The 10,153-nt window shown below is 35.5% G+C and overlaps 1 protein-coding gene across 8 annotated transcripts in view; it reads right to left on the bottom strand.

Moving 5' to 3' along the window:
• Window positions 1–2,301: 2,301 nt before the first annotated feature.
• Window positions 2,302–10,153, bottom strand: part of LOC5573245 — a 96,559-nt gene continuing 88,707 nt past the window's right edge. For 5 of the 8 annotated variants that reach the window (XM_001654404.2, XM_021847221.1, XM_021847219.1 and 2 more), the window contains one exon: window positions 2,302–3,003. In XM_001654404.2, coding sequence (XP_001654454.1) covers window positions 2,828–3,003 — 176 coding nt within the window. In that variant the 3' untranslated portion in view covers window positions 2,302–2,827. The remainder of the gene's footprint in view (window positions 3,004–10,153) is intronic. The other 3 variants (XR_002500872.1, XR_002500874.1, XR_002500873.1) reach the window with 3 other exon arrangements.

Below are 10,153 nucleotides of genomic sequence, written 5' to 3'. Positions count from 1 at the left end.
ATATAAGAAGGGGAGTAAATCGGGAACGAAAATCACATCGAGATAGGGAGATATCGAGATAAGGAGGATATCGAGATAAGGAGAGTGAAAATGTATGCAGAATGAAGGGACAGAACAAATCATCGACATAGGGAGAGATATCGAGATGTAGAACATCGGGATGTGGAGAGTCGACTGTAAAAGATTGGTATCTTTGGCAAAGCTGCTCAGCTGTTCAAGGACTATCTGGCGATTAAGAATCTTGTTATGAATATACATGCGCTACGTGGCCCTAGTTGAAAGAAATCTTTAATGTACTCTACTTCCAGATCCTTATTAGCAAGAAGGTTGGTGTCTTCGGCAAACATATTCAGCAGCCTGAGGGCTGTCTTGATGTCAAATATAGCGGCACTAATGTATAGCCGACCATACCTATGCGTTACTCAATCAGTTAATCAGTTATGAAATGTGACACTTACTTATAAAAAACAACACAAAATCAATGCAACTTCGCTTTAAAGGACTATTAGGGAAGCCATGAAAACTTCCAATATTATTCTATAACTCAATATTCTGAATATAAAATTTTGGAGAAATGACTGTAGCGCCATCTATCGGATTATTCAACAATTAGGTTCCACCGATGAACACGATCCTTTGTTTTGACCAGTATTCCGAGACTGGAGATTGAAAAAAAAAAGTTATTGCCGCTACCTAGCGGTTGAATCAACTTTTTATCAGACTATTCATTGCCAGATAGCCCTTGATCATATGATAAGGATCTTGAAGAAGATTGAAAAAAAATGTTACAAGCGCCACCTAGTGGATGCGCTTCTAGTCAGATTTTTTACGACAAGATAGTTCTTGATCTGTAAAAACGGCTTGGCCGAAGATAAAGATCTCGTGACAGAGAATATTGAAGATATCAACTTACTAGCATGAGGAGATAAGTCAGACTCTACACTACCAGATAGGTGGACATTTTTTGCCGAAGACTTCAATTTTCAAGATTCTGATAAGAATCTTGAGTAACACTACTGGATATTGTTACTGATTTGCTGCAGTCATGTATACAAACAGGTCTTGAGCAGCCATTTGAAATCTGATCAGCGTTTTTAGGTAGTCATCTTTAGGCTTTGGTACACTTCAAAATTGTTTTAATCGCTTTGGTAATAATTTTTGGTACGCAATACATTAGGGCCAATATTTTACACCTCCACATAGCCTTCAATCTGCTGAATACCTTTGCCGAAGGTTTGAAGGTTGCTTTTTATTAGCGCCACCTAGAGGATGAGTTTTTAATCAGACTTTTCACCACTAGATAGCTCTTGAAAAGTTAAACAGCTTTTCCGAAGACACCAACCTTCTAGCTGATACAGACAATTGAATGAAAATTGTTACTAGCGCCGTCTAGCGGATAAATTTTCTTTCAGACTCAGAGATGTTGAGATATCCGTTGGGAACCAATTTTGCACCCCTCGTCTCCACACTTTTTCCGTTACCTAGAAAAGGGGGACGGGTCAGGGGGATGTCACAAGTATTGTAAAATCAACTAAATGCATTCAATTGAAGTTTATTTCAAACTAGTGGGCCCGGCAAACTTCGTCTTGCCATCAAGTAGGCTGTTGAAAAACGCCATGGATCGTCCCATACAAAATGACAGTTCCGTTCACGCTCGTTTTTTTTCCGATTTTTATACTCACAAACACGTCGGAACACTTGACAAACAAAACAGAAAAGTAATCATTCAAATCGGTTGACCCGTTAGGAAGCTATTTCGTGACATACAAACATAACTCCATTTTTATTTATATAGGTTACTGGTCAAACTCTCTTTATATAGATTACTGGTCTCCGAATTGTGGCCGTTTAAAAATTCACGGTTCAATTCGGGCTTTTAAGGGTTTAGGAATTTACTAGGAGTTTGAGCTTTTCGAGAGAAGTATATTGCTGTCGATAATGCAGTAGTCTTCAAAATATGTTACATATATTTTTAAGCAAGTTAGAATGCACTGCAATTGCGGTAGGCTCTCAGATTAAAGGCCCAAACGCAATGAAAGGGGAACGGCAACGGAAAGCGGAACCGGTTCGCCAGCATGAATCACACCATCTCGATTGAGCTGTCAACGAATTAGAGTGAACCAACACTGAGTCGACTAGCATGTTATCATGCTGGCGAACTGGTTCCGCTTTCCGTTGCCGTTCCGCTATCATTGCGTTTGGGCCTTAAGCAATTACGCATCTGAAATGCCAATAGGTCAAACAGAAAATTGATAAAACTGATTGATTGAAATTGAAGATTTTTTTCTCAGATTAGTTATGCTTGATAGAAGATTCACCTCATTATCTAAATGGCATAGAAGCCAGACGACGATAACAAACCCACCGTGACCGTAGATAGCCGTCCTCGAAAGGACCTCCCTATTAATGTTAAATGTTCTTATCTTCTTCATCCTTTCATCCGTGCATGATTATGGATAGCTTATGGATTGATTTATAAGTTTCTGTTTTTTGTCATTTTTATTTAATTTTATATACCTTCACGTACTTGAACTATATGAATCTTACCTATCAATATCTATGTCAATATAGAAAAAATCTACTTAGTGTAGAAGATTGGAAAAAGAGAGCAATCATGTAGCACACATTTCTCGTGGTGCCCAGCTCTTCTGCCGCTGTTTCCTACTTACGATGCTTTGCGGTAATGGTCGGTCTCCATTTTACCGTTGGCGACGACGACGACGACGTTGATGATGATGACATCATTGGAAACTGCTGCCCCGGTGACGATAATGGCGATGATGGCGTTGGCGATAGGTTTATTAATGAGGGGCGGTACACCGAGGATTTAAATATCGGTCATATGTATGGCGCCGGTGTGACCATTACCCAGCAGCAGCTTCTTGTCGTTGTCCAAACCGGGCGGAGATTGACCAACGTTACGGGTGTAGTAATCCGGATCACCGTAGCTACTGTCCTCCTCGAGTATTTTCTCCAATAAAATTTCTCCCGATGCTCCGAGTACTGCGGTGGGGATGAAAAGCAAACAAACGGAGGATTGTAATTAGTGATTGTTGTGGGTTTTAGCGAAGGCCTTGTAATAAGTATTAACATCCAACAAGTAAAACACCCGTCCAAACGAAATTCAAACACACCGAACAAAATCTTCACTTGTATATTGCAAGGCAATACGACAAAGTTTCGAAGAGCGAGATGAAATCATCCGTTATGACATAGTGCAGTGCAAATAAGGGGTAAAAAAGATGTACAAAAAACAAATAATATTCATGTTCCATATTCGGATAGAAAATAAGCTCGTATCAAAACGAATTACGGATTTACGCAGCAATTGATAATTGAGCTTTTCAAAGCAGTATAGAAACAGTATTCAAAAAGGTTTAATAGTTTAATGTACCAACGATTGAAAAAGACATACAGTGACAGCAAAACGAAAAGAACCAAAATTACAATAAAATAAGTTATGTACGATATTCATTTTGAAACAGTTCATTTGAATCATTTCACTGAAATCAATTCTGCATGCATCCATTCACATTTTGTTCTTTTTTTCTGAGACAAAATTTTATAGATGCCCATGTAAACTCGATCTTACTAAAATGATGACAAATAGAATGAAAAGCAGATAGTCTTCCTCAGTGTCAGTTACTTGCATTCAAAAGATTTGCAGTTAGGGCGTAATCAAGAGATAAAAAACACTTAAAACGTATTTTGATTTTTAATTTAATACAAAAGGCAAAATAATGTGTTGTTGTGTTGTTTTTTCGATTACAATAGAATAATTTGTATTATGTATTTGTATTTTGTATGTTCATCCTAACAAAACATTACTCTGGGGAAATGATTCATATAAACGTTGTCTGCGATGAAACTACACCCATTGAAATTAAAATAGCACCTCCCTGTTTTTCTACTGCTATGTAAGAAATATTAAACATATCATTTTGAGGCACAGTGTGAATTGAGTTCGCTGTAGTTTCACATATAGCAAGCAATAGTGGATTGTATGTGAAGATCATTCACAATTCAGCGTGAATTCATGAACAAGTTAGTGCGAAATAAAAATTACACTGACAAGATGGACTGGACTATTTCCACAAATATAAGTTTTAGGACAAATTTTACGCAAATGTGTTTTTCTTGTCAAAATTTCTACTTGTACAAAAAGTATTCAACAAATTTTTACAATCAAACAAAATTTAAACAAATAGTAATCATTCAAACATATTAACAAGAGAAGTCAGTTTTTCCAGTCAAATTTGTTCCAATAAATGTATTGAAATTTGGCAAAGTTGTTCAGAAAGTCAAGGGCATCCGGAAAACAGTTTGATTTATAATGATGGCACTGTAGATCATATTTAAATGAGTATTTTATATTAATTCTATCTCATAATTTTGCTATGAAGCATGTTCAAGTTTTGGGCAAAGTTGTTCAGAAGGCGAACGAAATCTAAAGGACAAACAGTTTATTTCGTAATTTCGCCACTAGATGGCGGTAGTGTTGAATTGAGAATTTTAAGCTAGTTCTGTATTGTGATCCTGAAGTTCGTGTATTCGGCAAAGTTGTTAATTCAAGTCAGAACCTCTTAATATCCAAATAATTCAGGATTGATTGATTTTATATTCATGTGATTAATGTTGATTCACTTCATACCCAAGTGATTAATGCCTGCTTCCTTTATATGCATGTGCTTCATGTTTGATTTACTTCATATACTTGATATTGAAGTAATTCAGGTTTGATGCTCTCCTATAAAAAAGTCAGATTCACTTCATGCTCATGTGACTTACGACTGATTCATTTAATATTTGGTTTGGTTTGCTCCATATCCAAGTGCTTCACATCAGATTCACTTAATTTTCATGTGATTCACTTCATATTCCAGTGATTCATATTTGATTCACTCCATATCCAAGTGATTAATGTTAGGTTCGCTTTATATCCGAGTGATTCACTGCATATTCAAGTGACTCAGGTCTGATTCACTTTATATTCGAGTGATGCAGGTCTGAATTACTTCATGTTCACCTGTTTCAAGTATGAATTACATAATAAACAGGTGGTTCAGGTTTGATTAGAATTTAGGTTATTCAGTTTTGTTTCACAGCATTCTCCAGTTGTTCAGGTATGATTTCGCTGTTCAAGTGTTCCAGATACGATTGACTTACTTTTTTAGAGATAGAGGGCTGATTTACTTGATATTTGCGGAATTCATTACTAAATCACTTAATCTTTGAGTGATTCAGGTCTGATTCTTTTCATTTACAAGCGATTCATATCTGATTTATTGCATATTCAAGTGTTCCAACTTTCCAATTCATTTTTTAGTTATTTGGGTCTGAATAGCTTCATATTTAAGGCATTCAGGACTGAATTACTTCATTTTTAAGTACCTAAGTTATGTTTTAATATTTGTTCAAGTGACTCAGGTCTAATGCTTTTAATATTCAGAAGATTTAGATTGAAATATCTTCATAATCAACACTGATTTGCTTTATATTCAAGTGTTTTAGGTCTGTTATACTTTATATTTAAGTGATTAAGATTCACTTAATATACAAGTGATTCAAGTCTGATTCACTATATATTCAAGTAATACAGGTCTAAATTACTTCATGTTGACGTGATTCAGGTCTGAATTACTTCATATTCAAGTAATTTAAATCTGATTCATTTCTAGTTTAAGTTATTCATTTTTGTTGACCTGCATTTTTCAGTTATTCATTTTCAAGAGACTCTGGATTGGTCTACTTAGTTATTGGCAAATTATGTCTTATTCCTCTAATAATTTAGTGATTCAGGTCTGACATCATATACCAGAGTTTCAGGTCTGATTCAATTCATATGCCAGAGATTAAAACTTAGTCGAAGACTTTAACTTTCTATCTTACCTGGATCATGAGATAAATGCTTTTATATGCTCACTAATGCCACCTAGCTGCAAAATTTAGAATCAAATTATTTACCTTCCGTATGTCTTTAACTTTCTCAACAACTTTTCCGAAGACTCAAACTTTTTATCTCATGTGAATCACAAGATAGAACATGCTTGAAATGCTCAATTTTACATGCTCACTAGTGCCACCTTGCGACAAAATTGCGAACTAAAATGTTTGCCTTCCGAGTGTCTTTGATCCGCTGAACAACTTTGCTGAAGATCACTTCTTTGCAAATCATATGAATCTCGTGATATTGCAATGAAAATTTACCTGTATTGAGGTGATGCTAAACTTTTTGGGGGTGATTCAATATTAAAATAAGGGAGGGAGGCGGTCATTCCCGAAATGATATCACAACCATTCGTTCGGCTCATCAATCGTTATGATTCGTCAAATAAAAAATGGTAATGGTCATTAGAAAGTTTACCGATCTTTCAAGGTTGACCTGGTCACACCTGACATGTTCCCGATGGGCTGGTGGAAGTGACCAATTCCAGTATGCGTTCATGAAGTATATCAAACTTCATGATTTATCGAATAATGAGTGGAAATTGTCATTACAGAGTTTAACGACAATTCAGGAATGACTTGGTCCTGAACGGTCGTTGAACTCTCTAATGACCATTTCCACTCATTATTTCCTAAATCATGAAGTTTGGTATGCCGCATGAACGGTTTATATTACATAGTGGAATTGGCCACTCCCACCAGGACATCCGGAACTCAACTTCCTTCACGTTAGGTCCTTTAACATTCATTTTTTGATAAATCATGAATCTTTAAAAACAGACGTTGGGTACGGATAGGTTAAACCTATTGCCTAATGCATAAAGGGGAGCTTCTTAAGCATAACGGTAAAAAGTATAACACTCATGTAGTCACGCTGTTGTATTCTGTACAACATATGTGAAAATTTCTCGCTTCTTGTACAGCGCGGTGCTTCTGAGGGAGGCTAACCGCTCGACGACCGGAAATTTAATAACGAAAGATTTCCCCAGATTGCGAAACCCAAAAAAACACAGTTTCAAGTTTTGATAGATGTTTAGGGCAATAAACCAATTAAAAACGATTTTTTTTATTTCACATGATACTGATGATTAATGCAAGTTTTCTACATTTTAGATCCTTTTTTGCTACACAATAGTTATTTATGCAACAAGTTGCAAAATGATGATTTTTTCAGCACGAGTTGTACATTTATTATAAATGTACAACTGGTGCTGAAAAAATCATCATTTTGAAACTTGTTGCATACATTTTTGCTATTACGAAAAATTCGTTTAAGCTGGATCATTTCGAAAACAAACCAACATTTCAACAGAAACCACGTGGGCGTACATCCATGTGTAGTATCATTCAGTATTTTCAATTGCGTAGGCTGCGACATAGTAGTATCTACGAATGTCACAAATTTTATCGTTCATATCATACAGATCAATATTCCCTATTGGAGAACAGAACAAATGCGTACGGTAGTGGGCTCTGCTGTCACTTTTACGAATGCTGGGCGATCCGTCCCCAAACAAGAAATATCAGATCGGTCTGAAAATGCAATTTGCCTAAAATGAATTTTTCTTGGTATCCATGCAAGATACCCTGTTTCAGACGTAGAGCGTATTAGAGCGCATCCGCATGCGAATCGAATGCACCGCTTGCGAAGTTAGGTATCTCGCATAGATTCTGAGAAAAATCTAACTTCGGCGAGAAACTTATTCTAACTTTTTATAACGCCGACAATATCACCAGTCTTGTATCTGGATCACACATCACATATAAAATCAGATGCAATGGCAGAATAGACTGGGATATTTAGCTGACGCCTTCCAAACAGTACCGAAAAGTACTACTTTTTAGCACCGAAAACAGTGATGAAAAGTACCGTTTTTATGCATTGTTTTTTGGTAGGAAAAGCAGGCCATTATATAGTGCATCTTATCAATGAAAAGTTGATTGATTTGCAACGGAATCGCGAAAATTATGTTTCAGTTTTACGTTGTAAATATGTCATTTATGCATTTATGTGAAATTCTCCAGGGAATCATGTTTAACTGCAGTTGTGAATTCCAACATATTTAACCTATAAATATAGACATATTGTGATAAATTGTAAAGAATTCAATTAATTTTGAACTGAAATATGAGTGATGATAATTTGATTTCACACCCAATCTGTACTGAAAGCTACATGGTCCTTAAAATCAATCCCATATGAAAAAAGTATGCATAGAGGATTATCAGCATTATATTTTCTAGTCCGTTTCTCGCATAACCTGTGATCTCACCCTAAAAGCCATTGGTAAGCCATTGTGTAGCTTGTTGTTACCGAGCAAACGAATGGATCTACACGCTATTGAATAATGCTACGATGTGGAGAAGATCATCCTCTATCTCCCAGTGGTGATAGTTTTCAGCCTTCGCTTAGAAACTAGGAGCTACACACTCGGTTATAGAGTTTTCAAATTTCCCGGGAAACGGGAAATAAAATTACCATTTCCCGGGAATCCCGGGATCCCGGGGAATTCTGAAAAACGTGAAAATAAAGCAAATTTGGTGGAATTTTATTTTTTAAATTATTCGTATTTCGTGTAGGGTCGGTGTTCCCTTAGTAGACAGTCCTCTATAGTCGCACTAGTAGCTTTTTACGGCCGTTTTGCTACAAATCGTTGCAAAACATTTTTAACAGGAACCATTTACCTATGCACCATTGATACACAACTCAGAATTGTTTAAAAAATGATCGAAATGTTGCTTATAATTTAAGCTCCTTTGCATCTATAGGAAACCTTTTGTTCCTATAGTAATTTCTATATCAATCAAAAGCTTTTGATCCACTTTCTAAAACAAAAATGTAAAAGTTTCGTATAAACACGGTTTTGATTTGTATTTTGCTTTGTATTATAGGCTAAAGTAGCGACAATAAACAAAAAAAAAAATGTTTTCGTATTTTTTGTGTATTTTCTTTTACAAAACCGTGATAAAAAGCTTTCAGACGTAAAAACAATGCCACTGGTTTTATTCTTCGATTTTATTCGAATATTTGTTCTTAGTCATGCGACTTCATCGACCCTATATGTGTTTTATATTAGTAAATTTGTTGGTTATTTCTCTTATTTGTGAGTAATTTATTCTTTTTTTTTTCTTTCTTTATTATTGAGACTTTCAGCCCTAGGCTGGTTCATCTCATATATTCTTGTTTCTCTAAAGAAATGATAGCTTCATTTCGAACGCTAGGTTTCAGAACAACAAAGTTTATAGCATTAAGCAAAAGTCTTCGTGGAGTTTATTCTTGATCCAACTAGAGTCTTTATATTAAAAATTGTGACTGTTACATCCATGAAAACTTTATAAGCCTACTGAATTCATAGAAAAGATGCCTTGAAAAATACAAAATTCGTCAAAAACGATATCTATTTTATGAACAACTATTTCATTACAAAAAAAAACAAAAAATCAGCATCGAAATATAACTAGTGATGTAGTGAGTTCATTGGTTAGAATTATATGATATGTAAATGGTGCGATGGTATTTGTTTGAAAATAGATAGTAATTTCTTTTTTTTATAAAGCTACCCGGGAAATTCGAAAATGCCGGGAGATACAGGAATCCCGGGAAACAGAAAATCATTTCCCGGGAAACGGGAATCCCGGGAAATCTCAATTCCCGGGAAATGTTCCCGGGAATGAAAACTCTACTCGGTTACCAATGGTTTGTAGGGCGAAATCACAAGTTATGCAGAATTTTGTATCAAATTCCGAGCATGACTCATATTCTGAACAATGGCAATGGCAGAAGTAAGAATTGATATTTTCACAACTTTTAAATATAAAGGACTTGAATCATAGTAGGATTGATCCTATAGACAAATTTGAATAGTTTTATTTAAAAATCACCATTGTAAGTAAGTGTTCGTAATATGAGTCATGTGCGAAATGTTGATTCCTTTTGATAAGTAGAAACTATAAACTTGATTATGTTCCACGGTATTAACTCGTCAAAAATGTTGAATGTAACAAATATGCAGTTATAGGCAGTAAAGTGCATAATAAATATGAGTGTTGCAATGGTAAAAGGTGTTGGCTCAAAAGCCCATGGAACAGTTATGCTCTTATAGTCAGTGCACTCAAATCTAGGATACATTAAAGCACACTCTTTGTACTGTAGACAGAATAATGAGATATATAGTGTTTAATAAACAATACTGTTTATAGGATAGCA

The sequence above is a fragment of the Aedes aegypti genome, chromosome 2, assembly GCF_002204515.2.
Source record: "Aedes aegypti strain LVP_AGWG chromosome 2, AaegL5.0 Primary Assembly, whole genome shotgun sequence".
Taxonomy (NCBI): domain Eukaryota; kingdom Metazoa; phylum Arthropoda; class Insecta; order Diptera; family Culicidae; genus Aedes; species Aedes aegypti.
The sequence above is the reverse complement of the archived record's forward strand: the minus strand, read 5'-3'. Positions and strand labels throughout refer to the sequence as shown.